Consider the following 24,813-nt stretch of genomic DNA (forward strand, 5'->3'; position numbering starts at 1 on the left):
AACCGCTTAGAGATGTCCCGCCTCTTAACCTATCAGGTACAATGTGTTGGAGCGCCAGCCAATAGAAGCGCGATTGTTCACATAGTGATGTCATTATGTCCCTTCCTCCTCCTCCTCCTCCTCCTCCTCCTCCTCCTCCTCCTCCTCCTCCTCCTCCTCCTCCTCCTCCTCCTCCTCCTCCTCACCAAAAGAGACATGCAGCTCCCTTTCTCCTAAGTTTTATAAAATAACTGCATCGATATAAAAGCCTGAATATGAACTCCTCAAAAAATTGAATTGATGAATTATTTATTTATTTGTAAATGATGTCAACATTGTGATTGTTGACGATAACTGACCCCCCCCCCCCCCCCTCATCATATTACAACACTTTACTGTTTAATGAGACACGACACACTTCCACTGTTTATTTGACCAAATCTATAACGGCCAAAATTAAAAACCTACTGCTTTCTTTATTTTGTATTTCAAATCTTTATTGGTTAAAGGTCCAACACACAATTACAATACAAAATGCACACAACAGAACCAACAGTGACATTTATGATCTAACTAAACATAAACAGTTTAATACGAGAAATAAAATATCGCAGAAGAAACCGAACCTAAAACATTAGGAGGTAATACAAAAAAATATATTTATATGCGCCTCAGATTTTAAATCCCATATTTAAAATACAAATGTATTATTTCTAAATGTAACCAATTCTCCCCAGGACTCTGTTTGTGTAAAAAGTAGGACTCTGGATCTGAATGAGTTTGTCTTTGGTTTCAATTGACCGCTGACATTAAACTGTGTTGCGAGTCTTGGCCTGGTTTCAGCACACACACAGCCCCACAGCGCCCTCTGGTGGCCGCGGCCGGCATTACTCATGATGTAAGGGCAAGACATTTCAATTTTGCAAACAAAAGACGTGAGTTTTTACATGAACAGACATTTGGCCGCTGACATGAACACGGTGCGTTTTCACTTTTAACAACCTAAAGGGTGTGATACTCAGTGTGTGTGTGTGTGTGTGTGGTGTGTGTGTGTGTGTGTGTGTGTGTCTAATTGTTGAGCTTCTCAGTCTCGGTGGTCCTCACAGCAGTCAGCTGATCGTCGTGAGCCTCCTCCTCTCCGGGCACCTGAAACAAATAAAAGAATATTTAAAAAAATATATGTAAAGTAAACAAATACTATGATAATAATTGTATCCATCTATTTTAAAATATCCCTAATTTTCCAGATGAAATGCAGTTTGATCGTTGCTTTTAAAAGTGTAAATCAGTGTCTTCCTCTTTATGCCATGTTTCTTTATTTTCCACTATTCGTTTTTTATGATTTTTTTTTAAAATGCAATTATTTTGTAACAAGATGCCTCTTTTTAGTGAGATTATAAAAAAACAAAGTAAGATACAAATTCATGAATCTAACATTATATATGTTCATGTGCACTCAAATACCTGTGCTCACACCTGCAGGAAACAAAAGCAGGGTGATGATACACGGTGCATTGTGGGTAAATTAAATGACGTCAGCCCAATGTGAGAAGCAGGAGGGAATCTGTTCCTGTGATAAATCTGATAACATTACAGTGTGTGTGTGTGTGTGTGTGTGTGTGTGTGTGTGTGTGTGTGTGTGGTGAGTTTGCTCCCCCTGGTGGTCAGACATTATACTGTCTCATCACAGTTTCTCTTTTTATTTTAAATCCTGCTCGCCATCTGGTGGCCACATTTAACGCTACACCCTTCGACTGGAGCGAGATACAGCTTCAGGTACTATAAGATAAAATAACACGACTAAGTGTGAAATATCTTGACGGTGAAGCTTCATTTAAAATGTAAGATTTATTTCATAATTGTCCTTTTACGTATTTTCTGCAGAAATAAAGTAACATAAGGAAATAGCATTATATTGCTTAGTTATTTCCAGAAATATTAGGCAGGATATCGTTCAGATACTACCAGAGGTGGTAGAAGTACTCAGATCTTGTACTTGAGTAAAAGTAGAAGTACTCAGATCTTGTACTTGAGTAAAAGTAGAAGTACTCAGATCTTGTACTTGAGTAAAAGTAGAAGTACTCAGATCTTGTACTTGAGTAAAAGTAGAAGTACTCAGATCTTGTACTTGAGTAAAAGTAGAAGTACTCAGATCTTGTACTTGAGTAAAAGTAGAAGTACTCAGATCTTGTACTTGAGTAAAAGTAGAAGTACTCAGATCTTGTACTTGAGTAAAAGTAGAAGTACTCAGATCTTGTACTTGAGTAAAGTAGAAGTACTCAGATCTTGTACTTGAGTAAAAGTAGAAGTACTCAGATCTTGTACTTGAGTAAAAGTAGAAGTACTCAGATCTTGTACTTAAGTAAGAGTAAGTACTCAGATATTGTACTTGAGTAAAAGTAGAAGTACTCAGATCTTGTACTTGAGTAAAAGTAGAAGTACTCAGATCTTGTACTTGAGTAAAAGTAGAAGTACTCAGATCTTGTACTTGAGTAAAAGTAGAAGTACCAGAGTGTAGGAATACTCTGTTACAGTAAAAGCATTCAAAATGTTCCTCAAGTGAAAGTAGAAAAGTATTCTCATCAAATATAGTGAAAGACAGTAAAAGTAGTCGTTGTGCAGATTGGTCCATTTCAGAATAATATATATGATATGTTTTATAATGATTGATCATGAAAGTGTTCTCAAAGCTGGTGAAGGTGCAGCTAGTCTGAAGTACTTTGTAGACTGCAGGGTAGCTGGTGAAGGTGCAGCTAGTCTGAAGTACTTTGTAGACTGCAGGGTAGCTGGTGAAGGTGCAGCTAGTCTGAAGTACTTTGTAGACTGCAGGGTAGCTGGTGGATTTACTCCAGGTGGAACTAAAGTCTGATTCAACACTTGGTTATATTTCACATCATTCATCCAGATCTGTGAAGTAACTGAAGGTATTAAATACATGTAGTGGAGTACAAGTACACCATGTACATCTGAACTGTAGTGAAGTACTAGTATCTCAAAGTTGTACTGAAGTGCAGTACTTGAGTAACTCGGTTTCTTTACTTCTCTGAACCACAGATGGCTTTAAAGGTCTCACCTCCCAGTAGATGCTGTCTTCGTAGCAGATGGCGTCAGAAGGAGCGCCGAACACCGGAAGCTTCAGAATAAAACCTGAACCAGAAACGGCACTTTCATTTCTCGCGATGACCCTCTGATGTACACGAAAGACATCTGAGTGTATATTCTTTAATGAGGTACTGTGTCGAAGCATTTACGTTACTTACAATTAAAATATAACTACATTAGTTTTGATAGTTAAAGAAGTACGAGTTATTTGACAGCATGGCACAGCTTTGATATCAACGTGGTGTCGTGAGGTATTGAGAAGCTTAAAACGACTTGAAACCACATTCAGCCTTTTCTGATCAGAATCACAACCAGACAAATGGTGTTCTCATTCATTATTATTCAATGAAATTAAATAAATAAAAAAATACTTAACATAATATAATAAATAAAATGTCAGGAATTAGGGCAAACAAACGTTAAATTGTAAATTTAAATAAATTAAAAGCATACATTTAAATACAATTAAATGAACAAAAATCATTAAATTGAATTAAATAAAATAAATATATGAATAAATACAAATAAAATAAAATCGTAACATTTGTAATCGTCCATTCAAATGAGACACCCACCAACGATGAGCCCCCCCAGCAGGGCGATGCCAGAGTGACGGCGAGGGAGATGGCCTGCCGGACGCCCTGATAGGACGCCCCGATCTCTCCGCTCGCCACGTCGGGGAACACATCGGCCATTCTGAAAACACACAGCCAACAGATTTAAAGGTCTCCTATCATACTGTTTCTCATCAACATGTATACAACAAGTATAAGTACTTCAAAATAACTAATACTCTGGTACAAGTAGAAGTCCTGCATTAGAAGTGTCCCTTCAGTTGAAGTACACAATGTAGTAAAAGTATTAAAGCAAAAACATTAAATGCAGAAAAATCTAAAATAAATAACAAAGATTTTTCAATCAAAAACTGTAAAAGTAAGGTTAAGGAATGTTTTTGGATTAACTGCTAGTTAAACTTAAGAAAACATATCAGATGTTATGAACTCTAAAACTCTTAACTTAACAACATAAACCGGTGAAGTCCATAAAGTGCACTAACTACTTAACATGTGCACTTCACATTTCATTTGGCTGACACACTGAAGAAGATACAAACTCAAAAAGTACTTCCAATACCCCAAAGTACTTAAATACTTGAGTGAACGTTGCACCGCTGCTTGTGATATTAGGCTGCTCGTATTTAACGTGTACCCATCAGTGGAGTGATCTGCAGGTCGTTACTCGCTCTGTCAGGCGGTCGGCCCGAGGTGAACTGAGACCTGTCAGCGCCGTCGATACGATCGGTGACTGAATGCTGTCCAGCAGACACGCCCTCGCACTGAGTCTCTCTCTCAAACTAAAGACATGTGAACATTCAGGACTAACCGCTGTCGAGTTAAGGCTTGTTGCACTTTACCTTCTCCCGTGGCAAAAGCAATCAGTTCATCCCTGCGAGCGAATATGTGCAGCGTGTAGGTAACCGAGCACTTTACATATCTCTCTCTGTCTGTACACACACACTGAACGATGGACCATACAGCTGGCTTTCATACAGGAACCACACACCGACACAGATTAGTGTGAAGAAGTCCTATTTAATATGTAACTTTCCTTTGGGATATCATTTGGTGCATTGTGGAATTGTATCATCCCACATTTTGACCATAGTCGTGTTGAGACCATTGGAAATAGAAGTGACAAGATATCAGTTATTACCTCGACTGTGGACAATTTGTCAATCTGTCCAATCCAGATGAGACAATCTTCAAAATCGACCCACAACTCGTCCAAGTCATCCCACAGAGTGCAGATATTGGCCTTTTCTGGTTAAAACTGCCATTTCTCATCCTCGGCCGAGCCATTTCAAAAAACTAATGTCCATATAGGCTATAATTAAGCAACAGCTCACGACAGGCCGTGGTATACGCTCATTATATCACGGCTAAGAACCAATCAGATTGCTTGATTTGACTTGTCCGTTTTATAATGTATGTCCATATAGGCTATAATGCTAATTCACTCAACTTACTAATTGTGCAAATTGCCCGACATACAAGTTAGCATCCGGCAGTTTCTACGTGCTGGGAACTTTGCGGTCCTCAACATTTCTGGACTTTAGCAGCTTGAAACTAGACGTGTTTTAAAGTAACTAAATGTTTTACCCTTTTCCATAAACGTCTGTAGTTGCCACGGCAGCGGTCACCGCTCCCACGATGGCTCCCAGGATGCCGGGCATGCCGTGCAGATTGTTAACCCCACAGGTGTCCTGGACCTTCAGCTTCTCCTCCAGGATGGGCTGACGAAGAAGAAGAAGAAGAAGAAGAAGAAGAAGAAGAAGAAGAAGAAGAAGAAGAAGAAGAAGAAGAAGAAGAAGAAGAAGAAGATGAAGATGAAGATGAAGAAGAAAGAGAATTTAAAGATCTCCCATCATGCTATCTTTAGGCATACATCATGGGTATCAGATATATAAAAACATATTAAAAACATATCTATGGATTTTGGACACTTTGGACACAGGTTTACCACAAGGTGACTTCATTTCTACTTCCTGCTTCTTCACACACATGCTCTCTCCAGTACAGGTTAGCTCTGAGTGTTAGCATGCTAATGTAAACACAGACCATATTACGGCCAAAACACGTCTGCATTGTTTCTGACAGCAACGTTTCTGATTGAGCCGTGGGTGTAAAGCCCGCCCACATTTCAGATATTACGTCATATCGGACGCAAATCTGGATCAGCTCCGTTGTTCCCCGTTTTTAGAGATTTGGGTACGGAGAGAGGGTTTTATTTTCTGACGCTGCGTGAGTTCCCCGACGCACCGGGGACACATGTTTATAGTGGTGCACGATAATTATTGGTCCGATATTAGGAATTATGACGTCATCCCGATAAACCCGATAAAAGTATTAATAGCCCCGATAATATACAATATATAAAAGAGAGATCCTGCGGTGTGGGTGGATTGGGATGAGGGGCGCTTGTTTTTCACTCGGCTCCTCCCGCTTTGCCAGTACTGTGGTGTTAGTGGTTTAGGAAGAGGGGAGTTCTTCACAAATCCAGCGCCCCCTAACTCATGCCTGGCTGTGACGTAAATGGCGTGCGGCCGTGAAGCCAGGACAGTAAACAAACATGTCGTCGGTAGTATGGGACTATTTCAAAGTTTCAGAGTTAGATAGGTCGCTTGCTATTTGTATTAACACATGCAGAAGTTCCACGAGGAGGGAAGAAGGCAACGAGCTATAATACTTCCAACCTGATCAGTCACCTGAAACATCGCCATGGCTACGATGGTGTGTTAACAGCGTACGAAGACGCCTGCGCTGCTAAACTAGCGGCGAATCCAAAGCCAGCTGCAAAGGCACCGGGGCTTTCACCTATCCACGAGGCTTTTGAAAAAGGCAAGACATTTATTTGGGAAAATAAATATGGTCACTTTGAAGAGTCAGAACTGTTCTTGGCATTGCTTTGTTCATAGTAGTAATGCTCATGTCATTTACTCACTACTAGTCTTTTTTTTACCACCAGGTGTGCAAAAACTACAGGTACATTTAATATATATATATATATATTATATTATTATTGGTTATCGGTATCGGTCTTGAGAAGCAGGAAGTTATCGGTATCGGTCTTGAGAAGCAGGAAGTTATCGGTATTGGTCTTGAGAAGCAGGAAGTTATCGGTATCGGTTTCAAAAAACCAATATCGTGCATCCCTACATTTACGTATAAAGGACATTAAAAAGTGCATTTTGCACGGAGACCTTTAACATGTAAGAAAAGCAAGTCTCTTTTTCATGCTTTTTTCTCTACTTCAAATGTATCAGTATCATTCAATTACATTCAAAGGTTTTATTGTCATATGCACATAAGCTACGGTGTAGAAAGAGCAATGAAATCCTTCTGACCTGAGCTCCTCCAACCATGCGACATATACATATTAAAACATCGGCAGTAATAAAAAGAAAAGGAAGGCTTGATGATTAAAAGCTGAGTCATGCTCACCGTGAGGAACTTGAATCCCAGCACAGAGATGATGCCGGCCAGGACGCCGACGATCATGGATCCGTACGGCGTTAGCATCATCTCTCCGGCTGTTCCTGCCGCCACGCCGCCGGCCAGCGCAGCGTTCTGGATGTGGACCTAAAGTGGAGAACAATTTGTTAAGTTATTATGTTCCAATTTTCTTTATTGTTTTCAGCATTTCGCAGATGCAGAGGAGGTTTGTATCCAGTCAAGAAAGAGTAAGATACACTTTAATCCTAACACTACTGTTGAGTCAATTCAAACCTTATTGAAATCATGTATTTTTATTATAGGATATATTTAATAGTGATGAGAATTATGGCGCAGGATCTTATCTTATGGTTCAGTTCCTTTCCGAGAGCCGGTGAAAAGAGCCAGGTTTTTTTAAGGGGGCGGGGTCACTAGGTTTATCTGCGAAATAATCACCAGGATAATGATTGACTGTATTGCAAGACCTAATGTCCATAATCTGCATTGTAAACATGACACAAGGTGGCGCCATATCCATGTAGTTCATGTCAGTGAATGTACTACTCTGAATGTACCCTCTGTAATCAGAGGCACTCCGGGGGCAGGTCTTCACGGAATACGCTTGGGGAACAAAATCAAGCCTTTTCCCTGTTCACATAAAGGCGAGTGGATTTATGGCAGGCAGTGAATCAACGGTAAAAAGAACGGCTCTCACCAAGTAGGCTACGACTCGGATCGTTCGCCAACGTAACATCCCTAATATTTAGTTTAGTTTATTTGTTCATAGTGTCGAGGACAGTCTCCATAGATCAGCTGTCACTGAAAACAGTAAATGGGGCAGCTTTAGCCAACATTGCTAATTTCCAGCTGTTGTCCCCGGCCAGATGATAATGGACACCCACCTATGATATTCTTTCACACACAGTGACGTCACGAGCTACCCACAATGCAACACGCACCATATATATATACTGTATATATATAAATACGCCATTTTCATGGAGGTGCAAATATCCTGGAGGTGCTAATATAAACAGCTAGCCAGGCAGAGCGCACTAGGTTTGTTTTCTGAATTAACGACCGAAGAAATCGCTGCATGTCTTCGGATTACATCTCTGGACTTGAGGGGTGTGCTTTAGGTCGTTACCAGCGTGAACTAGATCTGTGTGGGTTGTCGACAGTGGCCTTCGTCGATTTTGGCTGCATCTACGTCTAATTTCTGGAAACACCAGGTGAACACCCCACTTGTCACAATAATATTATCATGCCATTGCATATATGTGGTATTTTAGAGTTGACTAGATTTTGATTAAGGCAATAGACTATGATATTCAGTACAGGAAGCTTAGCTAGACGGTGTACGGCTAAACCCTTGGCCTGCTTGCACCTCGCGTAAAACGGCGGATACCGGAAGTTCGGTGTCGCCCTCGGCCCAATACCCGTATGTGTGTGTGAAAGAATAGCAACTTTAAATGTAACCGTAGAATCTTGACGTTTGAAGACTTTAATAAATACTGACATGATGCATGCATATTTCTCCCATAATGAACTCATGGCTGTGTAGAAGATGCTTTAAACATAATATAATCCTTCAGGTTGGGATACAAAATATACAGAAAATATAATCGAAGAGTTAACTGACTGTAAAAGAGTGTAACTAAATATTTGCGAGGCATATTAAGGATCTGGGATTCTAGATATGACGCTATGTAATCGAGCCTTGACTGAGCTTCTTAGCAGAAACACCAAAGATTACAGACTGGATCACTGCCACTGTCGGCTTAAAGCTCACAGCGTGAATAAACAATGAACTTTTGCCAACTTTAGATATTCAAAAGCTAGTATATCTAAAGCTAGCTTACACTTTAAGGTTCTCAATTCAAAACTAAAGCATGTTTATGATGGAGAGATTGCTTCCTTATGGGTCTCAACATGGTAATGGCTGATAGACCAGCTAGCAGCTAACATTGCTATTAGCACAAATAATAGCAACAGGGTACCAAAGCTAACAGTATTACCATGGGGTGGAGCGCCGAACTGAAAGGTGGCAGATCTGCTTCGGTGATATTATCAATGCTAACCTAACCACCAAGGGTTTTAGTGTTGGGACGTCTGTATCTGAAGTAATGAGAGAAACACGCCGAGCTAATGTTAGCTGCAACCGAAAAGTGTGCTGGGAGAATCTCCGATTTTCAACGTGAACCTGCTTTATTCACAGCTTTCACTGATTGATTTCAGAGGAGAGTAAGAGACAGTAAACAAACCTCCTGAACCATCAACACAGAAGGAATCCTATCAGGGAGAAGCTAAAGGCAACAACCTAAACGCCATATGTTGTAAGCGTCTTTAAGTGTCATGTATTATTATTATATGAGCGTGGTGTCGAGCAGCGGCCTTTAGCTACAGTAGCTACACATGCACAAACTGCAGGGATGGCTAAACCACAGAGTGAGTGTGACTTCATTCTCTGCTAACACACACATTGCTCCACTGTATCTTTACCCAGCATGCAGTTGTTTGCTGCTATATTTGTGGGGAGAAGCTTTCAATCCTGCATACACAAGTTGAAATGGGAAAATATGTTGCAGTTCTGAACTCAACTGAATCACAGACGGGAGTGTTCGGGAGGGTCCCAGCTACAACAAACCAAACACATCTGGGATTCAGCTTCAATAGTCATGATGATAAGAGGTAGGAGAATCAAAAACATGAAGCGCAGACCTCCCTCCACAAGCTGCTTAAAAGTACTCGACACATACTTAGTTAGCTATGATAGCAGGTTAGCCTAGATTACCCTACGCGGCGGGGGAATGGAAATATGTTTGCACATAAATTCTAGTAAGGAGAGAAATAAACACTCCAAAAACAATGTGTTGTGTATTCAATATATAATTTTGAGTTCAACATGTAAGAAGTAGAAAGTACAGGTATTTGAGTTCAACATGTAAGAAGTAGAAAGTACAGGTATTTGAGTTCAACATGTAAGAAGTAGAAAGTACAGGTATTTGAGTTCAACATGTAAGAAGTAGAAAGTACAGGTATTTGGGTTCAACATGAGAGAAGTAGAAAGTACAGGTATTTGAGTTCAACAGGTAAGAAGTAGAAAGTACAGGTATTTGAGTTCAACAGGTAAGAAGTAGAAAGTACAGGTATTTGAGTTCAACAGGTAAGAAGTAGAAAGTACAGGTATTTGAGTTCAACATGTAAGAAGTAGAAAGTACAGGTATTTGGGTTCAACATGTAAGAAGTAGAAAGTACAGGTATTTGAGTTCCACATGTAAGAAGTAGAAAGTTCAGGTATTTGGGTTCAACATGAGAGAAGTAGAAAGTACAGGTATTTGGGTTCAACATGTAAGAAGTAGAAAGTACAGGTATTTGGGTTCAACATGAGAGAAGTAGAAAGTACAGGTATTTGGGTTCAACATGTAAGAAGTAGAAAGTACAGGTATTTGGGTTCAACATGTAAGAAGTAGAAAGTTCAGGTATTTGGGTTCAACATGAGAGAAGTAGAAAGTACAGGTATTTGGGTTCAACATGTAAGAAGTAGAAAGTAGAGGTATTTGGGTTCAACATGTGAGAAGTAGAAAGTACAGGTATTTGGGTTCAACATGTAAGAAGTAGAAAGTACAGGTATTTGGGTTCAACATGAGAGAAGTAGAAAGTACAGGTATTTGGGTTCAACATGTAAGAAGTAGAAAGTACAGGTATTTGGGTTCAACATGAGAGAAGTAGAAAGTACAGGTATTTGGGTTCAACATGTAAGAAGTAGAAAGTACAGGTATTTGGGTTCAACATGTAAGAAGTAGAAAGTTCAGGTATTTGGGTTCAACATGAGAGAAGTAGAAAGTACAGGTATTTGGGTTCAACATGTAAGAAGTAGAAAGTAGAGGTATTTGGGTTCAACATGTAAGAAGTAGAAAGTACAGGTATTTGGGTTCAACATGTAAGAAGTAGAAAGTTCAGGTATTTGGGTTCAACATGAGAGAAGTAGAAAGTACAGGTATTTGGGTTCAACATGTAAGAAGTAGAAAGTAGAGGTATTTGTGTTCAACATGTGAGAAGTAGAAAGTACAGGTATTTGAGTTCAACATGTAAGAAGTAGAAAGTACAGGTATTTGGGTTCAACATGTAAGAAGTAGAAAGTACAGGTATTTGGGTTCAACATGTGAGAAGTAGAAAGTACAGGTAATTGAGTTCAACATGTGAGAAGTAGAAAGTAGAGGTATTTGGGTTCAACATGTAAGAAGTAGAAAGTACAGGTATTTGTGTTCAACAGGTAAGAAGTAGAAAGTACAGGTATTTGGGTTCAACATGTAAGAAGTAGAAAGTACAGGTATTTGTGTTCAACATGTAAGAAGTAGAAAGTACAGGTATTTGAGTTCAACATATAAGAAGTAAAAGTAAAAAGTCGTCAGAAAAACAAGTAGTGGAGTAAAGTACTGATACCAGAAAAATGTACTTAACAAAGTATTTGTACTCCACTACTTCCCACCTCTGGCGATTTGAACTTATTTTTGGCACCACCATTTAATGTATGTGAAGATAATGTGTCCTCACCATATCAAGCTTTCCGTCGTGTGCAGTGAGGGCGGACATGCCGTATGTGGCCATGGTGCAGGCGGCCAGGGAGTAGTAAGTGTTCATGGCCGTGCGATGCTGGTCGTCTCCGTGAGCCGTGACTGCAGAGTTGAAGCTGGGCCAGTACATCCACAGGAAGATGGTACCTGAGAAATAAAAGCAGTAAGGACAGCATTCAGTTGGTTGATTGGATGATGTGATGTTAAAGCTGCATTGGGCCATTCCACCAATGAGTCGTCACTGCTAACGGCATTTTATTACAGTGATATATTAGACCTGGAGGTTAACCAAAAGGTAAGAGATGATACAAGTCAAGATCCTTCTAAGAGACAGAAGTTCAATACTTCAACTTGTGTGTCAGTGCAAAGCTTTGATCAAGACCCAATGTATGTAATTCCAGTTAAAGGGGATAAGATCAAGAACACCCGTTTTCTTGAGTTCGTTTTTGTACTACTATTGACAAGAACAAAGACAAGGTCCATTGCTTAAGGGCTGCTTTTAGACTGACCATGCCAACCCAATGTTATGAAATAATGACTAAACGAATTGACAAAGTACAACACAACAAGGTCGGCTGCTTGCTGATTGAATCTAGGAAGCATTATAAGTTTTCAGGTAAGGAGGACAACAAAACCCAAATGAAAAGCAAACAAAAGTCAAGAGTCATTTGTGTTAAAGTCAAATTAAGTACAGTTTCTCTTTAGTAAAAACTTATTTTTTGTTTAAACAAAACACTGAATTTCAGAGCAATTTCTTTCTAAATCCAATATATTGTGGAGGAAAATCAGTTGGACATTTTACATTCCTTAGCAAGACAGATGGCAGCACAAGCAGAATTTTAGATACAAATAAAAGTATTCTTGTCGACAGTGAACAATAAAACCCAGCTTGAACTGTTATTTTTTTATATATTGATTGTTGTGTTCTTTTATCTTAATGTGTGCATATGTGTATAGGATATACATATTTTACAAATGTTTATACATATCTGTATAATTTTATTTTCGTATTCGGGATTGTTGGAAACGTCATTTCGATCTCTCTGTCTGAGTAAGATTAAAGTTGACTTTGACTTTTGAATAGATGTTTACCGATCATGGCGAACAGGTCCGAGTGGTACACGGAGCTGTTCCTGTGTTTGCTCTTATCCAGGTTTGGCCGGTACAGGACTCGGGTCACCATAAGTCCGAAGTAAGCTCCAAATGTGTGGATCGTCATGGAGCCTCCGGCATCCTTGGCCTAAAAGAAAGTAAGCCAAAGCATATGAAATTAGACATATTGGGAGAATAAAGATACGTATGTTGTACAATCTTTCAGTGAGTTTTTTCAACTCACCCCCAGAATGGAAAGCAGGATGAACTCATTGATAGCAAACAGTGTGACCTCGAACATCGCCATGACCAGCAGCTGGATCGGGCTGGTTTTACCCAGAACCGCTCCAAATGAGATGAGCACAGCCCCAGTGCAGAAATCAGCATTGATCATGCTGAAAGAAAAACAGTTAAATAATAGACATTACGACAGGATCTTGTGGGCATGGACAACACAATATGATATCTAATGTTCTGTCTGAGATGTTCAATTCAATAGATATTTAGGAAGTATTGTTTAAGTCTGGTTGGCCAAAACATTTCATTCCACTTGATTCAACAACTTTTGAAGAGGCCCTATCCTCCTTTTTAGGGTTTTCCCCTTTCCTGTTGAGTGTTATATAGATTTGTGTGCATGGAAATGGTCAGCAAATGCTAAAATCTCAAAGATACCTACAGAGGGAGTGTAAGTATATCTCTTTTATCTGCACTGTACCTTTGCTGGTCTAAATGTCCCTTCTGTGGGACGAATAAAAGATTTCTAATTCTGATTCTCAAGACATCGATTCCTCTTGATATCCCATTGATGTCCAACATATTGGTTCTGTATGTATGTGTCAGCACTGCAGTCTGTATGTATTGATGCATGTACAGTGTGGTTACCACGTACCTCTCCACCCCGATGTGGATCTTGCCTCCATGCATACCGTGGAAAAAGCCCTGCATGAGCGTGGCCCACTGCAGGGCGAATGATGCGATAAGGAAGTTGAAGCCCACGCTGCTGAAGCCATAGCGCTGCAGGAAGGTCATAAGGAAGCCGAAGCCGATGAAGATCATCACGTGCACATCCTGGAAACCTGCATAATGTAGAAAACATAGGTTTAGATGGTAAAAAGAATGATCGATTAACACACTAAAAAGGTGGAGTGCCACAAGGCTCGATATGGGGCCCACTACTATTATCTTTTTTTTCTTCCCATCTTAAAACCATGCAAGCACAGCATTGATGTTGGTGAAATAATCAACTTTAGTGCTGCCTATGCATTTTCTGTTAATCTGCCAATTACTTTCTTGATTGATGGATTATAAAATCTAGAAATAGTGAGAAATGTGTGAGGAACGGCTGTTGACACTTTGCAGAAACCATAGGCAAAACTGCTTGTCTTCCATTTTGACTTTAATGATTGATTGAATATCAAAAATGCTACTGATTAATTTTCCGTCAATCAAACAAAAGATTAATTGACTACCCAATACACCTTTAGTTGAATGCAGAAAACATAACTTGAAAACTTGATCGAAGCTAAACCATAACACTTTTGAACTATTCCCTCCTTTTCTGTTTGGATGATATTTAAATGTCCTTTTATACTAGTTCTAATACACATCCATGTAGTAGAGTACCAAGAGCACTTCAGAGAGGATGCTAGTCATTGAGATCGACATAATATGTGCGTTCCTCAAAAGCCTCCATCAACAAAAACACCAGTTTACTGCCAACAACTGAGTCACTTGAGGGCTTTGTCATTGAAAGCAGCCTTTCTCTGTAATTGAGCACAGTTACATAAGCTCTGGTCAGCGGGGACCCCAGCCTGCACAATGCTCTTCCATCAGGACATTATTGTTTTGAAACCCAGAACCTAAACGTTATTATGAGATTCTATGAATCCATCTCGACTTCCAACCCAACTCATTATCTTGTTTCAAGCACTGCTTTCAAATTGTCACTTATTTGTACCACACACAATATTGCCCTGTGCAGTAGCTGCTGTCACCATGGGGACCATTCATTGGCATGGCTTGGTTGCAGGAGTTGCCGGTGTCCCCGTTAGCAATTTGTCCCAGATAAACTCTCTGATATTCAGGAGGACCCCACAAAATCAAACCAATAATAAGTTCTGCTGTGCCGAATTCGTGTCCTACTGTCAAGTGAGTTCTGTTGAAGGGAAACTAATATTTCTTCCCAATTCATTTGATTACATTTGACCATTTTGAATGGTTAATTTCCACAAAGATTGAAGTTTTCCTTCAATTAGAGTTCAACCATTGTGGGGACTCTTAAACTCTCTATTGAATTATTAGCTAAAGGGTTAATTGGTAGGGTTTCTTTAAAGGGAAGGTTCACACAAAACAACCAAATACATCTGAAAATATCTGCATGGCTGGATATTTTTGTGTGTGATATGGGGCATACACAACTACATACTGATATACACCTGAACATCAGCAGGAGAGGACTCTTTAAAGTAGAGACACTACATACTGATATACACCTGAACATCAGCAGGAGAGGATTTTTTAAAGTAGAGACACTAGATACTGATATACACCTGAACATCAGCAGGAGAGGACTCTTTAAAGTAGAGACACTACATACTGATATACACCTGGACGTCAGCAGGAGAGGACTCTTTAAAGTAGAGACACTACATACTGATATACACCTGGACGTCAGCAGGAGAGGACTCTTTAAAGTAGAGACACTACATACTGATATACACCTGAACATCAGCAGGAGAGGACTCTTTAAAGTAGAGACACTACATACTGATATACACCTGAACATCAGCAGGAGAGGACTCTTTAAAGTAGAGACACTACATACTGATATACACCTGAACATCAGCAGGAGAGGACTCTTTAAAGTAGACATACTACATACTGATATACACCTGAACATCAGCAGGAGAGGACTCTTTAAAGTAGAGACACTACATACTGATATACACCTGACATCAGCAGGAGAGGACTCTTTAAAGTAGAGACACTACATACTGATATACACCTGAACATCAGCAGGAGAGGACTCTTTAAAGTAGAGACACTACATACTGATATACACCTGAACATCAGCAGGATAGGACTCTTTAAAGTAGAGACACTACATACTGATATACACCTGAACATCAGCAGTAGAGGACTCTTTAAAGTAGAGACACTACATACTGATATACACCTTAACATCAGCAGGAGAGGACTCTTTAAAGTAGAGACACTACATACACCTGAACATCAGCAGGAGAGGACTCTTTAAATTAGAGACACTACACACTGATATACACCTGAACATCAGCAGGAGAGGACTCTTTAAAGTAGAGACACTACATACTGATATACACCTGAACATCAGCAGGAGAGGACTCTTTAAAGTAGAGACACTACATACTGATATACACCTGAACATCAGCAGGAGAGGACTCTTTAAAGTAGAGACACTACATACTGATATACACCTGAACATCAGCAGGATAGGACTCTTTAAAGTAGAGACACTACATACTGATATACACCTGAACATCAGCAGGAGAAGACTCTTTAAAGTAGAGACACTACATAATGATATACACCTGAACATCAGCAGGAGAGGACTCTTTAAAGTAGAGACACTGCATACTGATATACACCTGACATCAGCAGGAGAGGACTCTTTAAAGTAGAGACACTACATACTGATATACACCTGAACATCAGCAGGAGAGGACTCTTTAAAGTAGACACACTACATACTGATATACACCTGAACATCAGCAGGAGAGGACTCTTTAAAGTAGAGACACTACATACTGATATACACCTGAACATCAGTAGGATATGACTCTTTAAAGTAGAGACACTACATACTGATATACACCTGAACATCAGCAGTAGAGGACTCTTTAAAGTAGAGACACTACATACTGATATACACCTTAACATCAGCAGGAGAGGACTCTTTAAAGTAGAGACACTACATACACCTGAACATCAGCAGGAGAGGACTCTTTAAAGTAGAGACACTACATACTGATATACACCTGAACATCAGCAGTAGAGGACTCTTTAGAGTAGAGACACTACATACTGATATACACCTGAACATCAGCAGGAGAGGACTCTTTAAAGTAGAGACACTACATACTGATATACACCTGAACATCAGCAGAAGAGGACTCTTTAAAGTAGAGACACTACATACTGATATACACCTGAACATCGGCAGTAGAGGACTCTTTAAAGTAGAGACACTACATACTGATATACACCTGAACATCAGCAGGAGAGGACTCTTTAAAGTAGAGACACTACGTACTGATATACACCTGAACATCAGCAGGAGAGAACTCTTTAAAGTAGAGACACTACATACTGATATACACCTGAACATCAGCAGGAGAGGACTCTTTAAAGTAGAGACACTACATACTGATATACACCTGAACATCAGCAGGAGAGGACTCTTTAAAGTAGAGACACTACATACTGATATACACCTGAACATCAGCAGGAGAGGACTCTTTAAAGTAGAGACACTACATACTGATATACACCTGAACATCAGCAGGAGAGGACTCTTTAAAGTAGAGACACTACATACTGATATACACCTGAACATCAGCAGGAGAGGACTCTTTAAAGTAGAGACACTACATACTGATATACACCTGAACATCAGCAGGAGAGGACTCTTTAAAGTAGAGACACTACATACTGATATACACCTGAACATCAGCAGGAGAGGACTCTTTAAAGACACTACATACAGATAATTTAATGCAGCAACTACAGCGACTTCTTTGACTTTCAATATTACAAATGTTCCCATTGATAAGTGACGGTATGCGTATAACCGGGTCCCATTGAGATAACATCTCGACAAGCTCCTTCAAAGCCTTTTCGACCGCTTTGTTCACCTTCAGGAGATCTGTTGCCCATGAGGGTGACTTGTAAAGGAATATTATCAATTCACATACCATCCTTATCTCACAGGAGCAGATAGGACAGACGATGCATTGACTATAAGACCCCGACACACAGATTTACAAGCTGCCCTGCAGAACCTGTGTGTTTATGGTACACTTCTTTCCAGGCGTGCAGTGAGGATGGAGGTTGTGTATACACAGCCCTCAAACATGAAGGTTGACTTCTGATTCAGCTCCCGTGACAGTGGAGGTGTCAGGTTAAAGATTATCAGCAGCCGTTAAAGCTAATGGACCTTTACTCTCTGCGATTATTCCTCTATCCTCAGGCAGGTTGATTCTGTGGGTTTTAAATAGTGCTGCAGAGGCAACCTCCAGTGTGTTGTTCGTGTTAGAAGTAAAAGCAAAAGTAGTATGAAATCAAGAGTCCTGAACATGGGATTGGTTTGATTGTTAAGGAAGTCAAATGAAGGGCTTTGACGTAAGCAGATGCAGGTGTCCTGTCTTCTACCAACTGTCAGTATTGTTTGATTTTGATAGTAATCTTTCACTTGCATTGCCGCACAGTTAAACCGCCGACACTTCTTTAAGTTGGAGAATTTCCACAAGGGAATTCCACCAAATCTAACATTGAAATATAAAATTCTACAGTAACGCTACAGTCTCTTTGAGGCATTTTGCAGGTGACGTTAAGCTTAATGGTCAAATATACAGTGTATATATTGTTTAAAGAGGCCAAACAATGCATTTTGTGGTTTTATATACGTTTTAGTGCATGTAAATGGCCTCCAGAGAGAGTTTCTCTCACACCCCCCATCAGCGGGAGAGGACTCTTTAAAGTAGATATACTACATACTCATATACACCTGAACATCATCAGGAGAGGACTCTTTAAAATAGAGACACTACATCGATATACACCTGAACATCAGCAGGAGAGGACTCTTTAAAGTAGAGACACTACATACTGATATACACCTGAACATCAGCTGGAGAGGACTCTTTAAAGTAGAGACACTACATACTGATATACACCTGAACATCAGCAGGAGAGGACTCTTTAAAGTAGAGACACTATATACTGATATACACCTGAACATCAGCAGGAGAGGACTCTTTAAAGTAGAGACTTTACATACTGATATACACCTGAACATCAGCTGGAGAGGACTCTTTAAAGTAGAGACACTACATACTGATATACACCTGAACATCAGCAGGAGAAGACTCTTTAAAGTAGAGACACTACATACTGATATACACCTGAACATCAGCAGGAGAGGACTCTTTAAAGTAGAGACACAACATACTGATATACACCTGAACATCAGCTGGAGAGGACTCTTTAAAGTAGAGACACTACATACTGATATACACCTGAACATCAGCAGGAGAAGACTCTTTAAAGTAGAGACACTACATACTGATATACACCTGAACATCAGCAGGAGAGGACTCTTTAAAGTAGAGACACAACATACTGATATACACCTGAACATCAGCAGGAGAGGACTCTTTAAAGTAGAGACACTACATATTGATATACACCTGAACATCAACAGGAGAGGACTCTTTAAAGTAGAGACACTACATACTGATATACACCTGAACATCAGCAGGAGAGGACTCTTTAAAGTAGAGACACTACATACTGATATACACCTGAACAACAGCAGGAGAGGACTCTTTAAAGTAGAGACACTACATACTGATATACACCTGAACATCAGCAGGAGAGGACTCTTTAAAGTAGAGACACTACACACTGATATACACCTGAACATCAGCAGGAGAGGACTCTTTAAAGTAGAGACACTACATCAATATACACCTGAACATCAGCAGGAGAGGACTCTTTAAAGTAGAGACACTACATACTGATATACACCTGAACATCAGCAGGAGAGGACTCTTTAAAGTAGAGACACTACATACTGATATACACCTGAACATCAGCAGGAGAGGACTCTTTAAAGTAGAGACACTACATTCTGATATACACCTGAACATCAACAGGAGAGGACTCTTTAAAGTAGAGACACTACATATTGATATACACCTGAACATCAGCAGGAGAGGACTCTTTAAAGTAGAGACACTACATACTGATATACACCTGAACATCAGCAGGAGAGGACTCTTTAAAGTAGAGACACTACATACTGATATACACCTGAACATCAGCAGGAGAGGACTCTTTAAAGTAGAGACACTACACACTGATATACACCTGAACATCAGCAGGAGAGGACTCTTTAAAGTAGAGACACTACATCGATATACACCTGAACATCAGCAGGAGAGGACTCTTTAAAGTAGAGACACTACATACTGATATACACCTGAACATCAGCAGGAGAGGACTCTTTAAAGTAGAGACACTACATACTGATATACACCTGAACGTCAGCAGGAGAGGACTCTTTAAAGTAGAGACACTACATACTGATATACACCTGAACATCAGCAGGAGAGGACTCTTTAAAGTAGAGACACTACACACTGATATACACCTGAACATCAGCAAGAGAGGACTCTTTAAAGTAGAGACACTACATCGATATACACCTGAACATCAGCAGGAGAGGACTCTTTAAAGTAGAGACACTACATCGATATACACCTGCACATCAGCAGGAGAGGACTCTTTAAAGTAGAGACACTACATACTGATATACACCTGAACATCAGCAGGAGAGGACTCTTTAAAGTAGAGACACTACATACTGATATACACCTGAACATCAGCAGGAGAGGACTCTTTAAAGTAGAGACACAACATTCTGATATACACCTGAACATCAGCAGGAGAGGACTCTTTAAAGTAGAGACACTACATACTGATATACACCTGAACATCAGCAGGAGAGGACTCTTTAAAGTAGAGACACTACATACTGATATACACCTGAACATCAGCTGGAGAGGACTCTTTAAAGTAGAGACACTACATACTGATGTTTTATCTACACTGTCCCTTTGATAGTATTTGTCCTCCAGGTGTTAAATGTCTCCCTGCTGGCGAGTGTCAGTTCTGGCATACTTCACATCAGTGTCTGACAGAGAGACTTCATCAGAGTGAGCTGCCTGCAGGGGGAGGCTGTTCTATTTCATTAAGAGTTTAAAAGCTTTCGTCTCTACATTCTCCTCATTTCTGCTCTGCCCCGGGACACCTCCCCCACACCTGAGGGACGCCCAGGTAACCCCTGTGTCTGTGTGCCACTTGTTGGGACACACCCCCCTCCAACATGTGACTTCAGCTGGATTTGTTTTAAGGTGGAATAGTGGGGAAGTTAGTGTCTCTTTGCTAATCTGTTTATCTGCTATCTTGACATATTTAATAACACATTATACTTCCTCCTCTCCTTTCCTCCTCTCCTTTCCTTGTCTCCTTTTTCCTCCTTTCTGTCTTTTTATTTCATATGTTTGTTGTTGTTTTAGATTTTTGTTATTTGTTAGTATTACTTATGGGTTTGTAATACTTTTAGTTGTGTACTTTGGTTATCCACTGGGAAAAAAGATAATAAAAAAGATAATCCGTGCTTTTCAAATCCACAATGAAAGCGAGAAATAAAAAAAAAGGATTAAACGATGTTATCCCCTAGAGATGTACACACGACTACATAGTCACATCCTTTAGTATATTCTATTTCAGGCAGTTCATTTTACTGATAGGTTCAGAGTATGTAATGCTGAAACACGACTTGTAACTCTGTGTGCATGGCGGCAAAGGGTACGTTTTCTTCGACACCATCAATCCGTGTAAATGAGGAAATGAACGATCAACGGATCTTCCTCCAGCGGACCGGAACACATTTCTATGAACCCGGAGAGAATGGGACGCGTCCAATTAGTGCAGCAGAGAGCTCTCATTCTCTTCACGCCGCAAACAGCTTCTCCTCCCGACGAGTTTCCAGGAACTAAAGGATTCTAAAACATGTAAGTACGTTGGGGTGGCATGCAGGAAGGACATACTTACAGTTATTGAGATCACTTGGAGAGCATGGAGGAGAGGAGAGGGGTTGTTAGAGACATAAGCATTATTAGAAAGGGGATTAGTCCCAATGGTACATATGGAAGAGTTCACACACACCTTTCTTTGTGTGTCATATATCCAATAACAGAAGTAACCATTGCATCACTTTTCTTAAGCATTGTTGAATCATAACTTACACTGAAAGAAGGTGAATTCAGAATATTTACTTAATGTTACTGAAAGGCAGCCTCTGAAGCCCCTTCATTTCTAACTGAAAACCTTTTAAAAGTATTTGTCAAGACATGCACTGTTGTCAAAGCTCTATAATTCACAAAAGACTGACACAATCTGGATTTATTTTCTTGCGAAAGCACCCGTGTCTTTCAAGTTTGCAAAGATACTGTCGTAACAGTTCAAATTCAGACACACTAGCATGTACAAGGACAGATACAGGAAAACATTCCCACTGCAATGACTCTCTAACAAGTCTCCTCTGGCTGGAAGAGAACTACGGGACTGCCAGCAGAGTGTATTAATAATATAATAATATATATATATATAACTGGACTTGAACCCCGCCCCCCCCCCCACACACACACACACACACACACACACACACACACACACACACACACACACACACACACACACACACACACACACACACACACACACACACACACACACACACACACACACACACACACACACACACACACACACACACACACACACACCCTTCCCTCATCCAGCACCAGTCACCTTTCTGCCCATCTCCGCTGCTACTGCACTGAAGCTGTACTTTGAATACTTTAAGTATATTACTAACCAGCACGTATTAAAACTATGACTTAGTCGTATACCCCGTTTATCTAGGCCCTTTCTTTGGACTGCGGGAAACGGTATCTCGAGATGTCTGGATGCATAACACATGTAGACATTTTGACAAGCTGACTTTGACTTTGATAATATCCTTTTTCACTTTACAATGCCTTGTCTTTGTATGCTGCTGCAACGCAAACATTTCCCAACTTGGGATCAATAAAGTACTTCTTATCTTATTGTCTTATCTTAGTGTTGATGGAAGAGTCCGTACGGGGTTCGGAGGGACAAGTCAAAGTTGTAAAGCTCGTGTTTAAAACCGTACAAAACGTGGGTTCACTTTGACCCGTTTTCTGACACAATTTTCCCAATTTGTCAAAAAAACGAATCCTATCTGTGAATATTTCATATATCCCTCTTTCATTCATTTCTTATTTTAAAAGTGTACTTAACTGTATATCATTTTAATTGTATCTTTAATTGTATTAATCTGTCCTGTTTTTCAATCTTAACCTGTTGAATTTACCCGCAGGGATTAATAAAGTTCCATTTTATCTAATCTTATTTGGAGCATTCGACCCCTGACCCTCCCGTCCCCGGACACCCACTCGGGTACCGGTAGTAGAAGTCTGGTCTGAAACCAGGATTCACTTTTTAAAATAGCACACTGTCTAAAGTCTGATGATACATATTGTCTCCCCAATGACTAGCTGTCAGAAGTGGGACACGTATAGCCCCTTCATTTCTACTGTAACTAAAACCCTTTTGAAAGTATTTTTTAAGACATGCAATGGTGTCAAAGCTCTATGAGTCACAAAAAACATGTTAAAGCACCCATTTCTTTCCGGTTTGCAAAGTTACCGTAGTGATACACAAACTTGCTGTTACTTCAATTCAGACACACGTTAGCATTCAGAGCTTTTGGAGAGGATAGGGGTTCTTAGAGACATATAAGGATTAGTCTCAATGCTACATATGGAAGAGTTCCCACACGCCTTTCTTTGGATGAGTTCACAGCCTTTGTATGTCATGTCATAATATATCCAATAATTAAAGCTTTGCAGAAGTAGTCATTGCATCACCTTTCTTTAGCATTGTTGAATCACAAGTTGCTCACACATGATGTTTTAAATCATGGCTTTTGCACGAAAGCCTCTGCATCAGTTACGGAAACGGTGGAAATACTGACAAAAAAAAGGTTATTCTTCACTTTTAATGAAAGAAAAGTCTGACTTTCTGCGTTGTATTTCCCGGCTTTGATATCCCTGTCCTAAAGAACAAAGGTACAGCATCATTGCACACGCTTTAGCACTCAGAGCATTTGACCCCTGACCCTCCTGTCCCCGGGACACTCACTCGGGTACCGGTAGTAGAAGTCGTTCTCGGACTCAGAAGTGTGGTTCCCGTCGTGCCATGCCGCGGCGTCCGTGTCGTGGTCGTACTGCACCAAGGTGGCGAAGAGGATGATGAGGATGATCTGCAGGATGAAGCAGATGACCGGCAGCTTCAGCCTCATGTTGGTGGCTGCGTCCGTCATGTTGTCTTTCCCCGAGCAAAAGAGAGGCTGACTGGGGACGGGGGGGATTACAGATCCAGCACAGAAAGTAGTTGCACACACTCTCTCTCTCTCTCACACACACACTCCCCGAGGTGCAGAGACAGGAGGCTGCTGTGTGTGTGTGTGTGTGTGGGTGTGTGGAGGAGAAACTCTCAGACAGACACAGGAGCTGCTGTTAAATATGTGTTGTTACAGGACCTGCCTCATGAATAATGCAGTGTCGCTTTTAGCCACGCCCCTTTCTACTGTACTTGTTAAAGGTGGAATGAAGTCAGGGGTGGTGGGTAATGCTTCCTTCAATGATTAGTCTCTATGGTATTGTGCAATACATTTAAAGAATATTGACAACACAAATGTTCCCTTTCCGACTGTTCTAATATATTATGTCCACCACAAATATCTGCTATGTTTTATATTTAACATGTATTCATAATAACCGAGAGTCAAATGGTTATTAAGCCTGAGTTATATGGTTTATTTTGTCACACGCTTGTATTTGGTTTTCACTTCCACGATCTTTTACCTGGAGGTGTGTGACATCCCGTCATGTCTGCTAAATTGTTCATGTCATGTTAATCAGGTTCATGTTATTGTTTCACGTTTAGTTCATAGCCCAGGTTAGATTTATGTCAAGTCTTTTTGTTCACCTGTCTCGTCCTGTCATTGCACTTCCTGTTCTATTTTGTACTTACTTCTGGTCTCAGTTCATGTCCCCTCACTTCCTCCCTTTGTGTGTTTTCCCGCCATCGTCAGTGTCCGCCCCGCCCCTGATTGTTTCCACCTGTTCCCCCTTACCTCATGGATAAATAGTCCTGTCTCC

General features: G+C 40.3%; 2 protein-coding genes across 2 annotated transcripts in view; both read right to left on the bottom strand.

The window, feature by feature from the left end:
* The window catches only part of LOC117460575 (killer cell lectin-like receptor subfamily B member 1B allele C), a 461,418-nt gene that overhangs the window by 321,888 nt on the left and 114,717 nt on the right, over window positions 1-24,813 (bottom strand). The window lies entirely within an intron of this gene.
* On the bottom strand, window positions 495-24,120 carry rhbg (Rh family B glycoprotein). Its single transcript, XM_071206011.1, is given in 11 exon segments — window positions 495-1,125; window positions 3,053-3,126; window positions 3,657-3,689; window positions 3,692-3,777; window positions 5,241-5,374; window positions 7,083-7,220; window positions 11,631-11,797; window positions 12,743-12,890; window positions 12,987-13,137; window positions 13,632-13,818; window positions 23,792-24,120. Coding segments are annotated over 11 exon segments (1,377 nt in total). The 5' UTR covers window positions 23,973-24,120; the 3' UTR covers window positions 495-1,047.

The sequence above is a fragment of the Pseudochaenichthys georgianus genome, chromosome 16, assembly GCF_902827115.2.
Source record: "Pseudochaenichthys georgianus chromosome 16, fPseGeo1.2, whole genome shotgun sequence".
NCBI lineage: Eukaryota > Metazoa > Chordata > Actinopteri > Perciformes > Channichthyidae > Pseudochaenichthys > Pseudochaenichthys georgianus.